The sequence below is a fragment of the Tupaia chinensis genome, unplaced genomic scaffold, assembly GCF_000334495.1.
Source record: "Tupaia chinensis unplaced genomic scaffold, TupChi_1.0 Scaffold000287_1, whole genome shotgun sequence".
Classification (NCBI taxonomy): Eukaryota; Metazoa; Chordata; class Mammalia; order Scandentia; family Tupaiidae; genus Tupaia; species Tupaia belangeri.
Window position 1 is genome coordinate 766,386 of NW_006159771.1, and position 641 is coordinate 767,026.

At 71.9% G+C, this 641-nt stretch overlaps 1 protein-coding gene across 1 annotated transcript in view; it reads left to right on the forward strand.

Moving 5' to 3' along the window:
• The window catches only part of CLDN5 (claudin 5), a 1,135-nt gene continuing 494 nt past the window's right edge, over positions 1-641 (forward strand). The window contains exon 1 of the mRNA XM_006150421.3: positions 1-634. Within this exon, the coding sequence (XP_006150483.1) occupies positions 122-634 (513 nt within the window). The 5' untranslated portion in view covers positions 1-121. The remainder of the gene's footprint in view (positions 635-641) is intronic.

Sequence of the window (641 nt, forward strand, 5' to 3'; positions counted from 1 at the left end):
CTCGCAGCCCCGAGGCTGTGTTGCAGAGGCGTGGGACGAGCGGACCGCGGGCGGCGAGACGAGGCACCCGGGCCCGCGCAGGGCGCGGAGCCGTGCGGCCAAGGTACCGTCGCGCCCAGCCATGGGGTCGGCAGCCTTGGAGATCCTGGGCCTGGTGCTGTGCCTGGTGGGCTGGGTGGGTTTGATCCTGGCGTGCGGGCTGCCCATGTGGCAGGTCACCGCCTTCCTGGACCACAACATCGTGACGGCGCAGACCACCTGGAAGGGGCTGTGGATGTCGTGCGTGGTGCAGAGCACGGGGCACATGCAATGCAAAGTGTACGACTCGGTGCTGGCGCTGAGCACCGAGGGCCAGGCGGCGCGCGCGCTCACCGTGGGCGCCGTGCTGCTGGCGCTCATCGCGCTCTTCGTGACCCTGGCGGGCGCGCAGTGCACCACCTGCGTGGCCCCGGGGCCCGCCAAGGCGCGCGTGGCCCTCACGGGCGGCGCCCTCTACGCGCTCTGCGGCCTGCTGGCGCTCGTGCCGCTCTGCTGGTTCGCCAACATCGTGGTGCGCGAGTTCTACGACCCGACGGTGCCCATGTCGCAGAAGTACGAGCTGGGCGCGGCGCTGTACATCGGCTGGGCACGCTCGGCGCTGG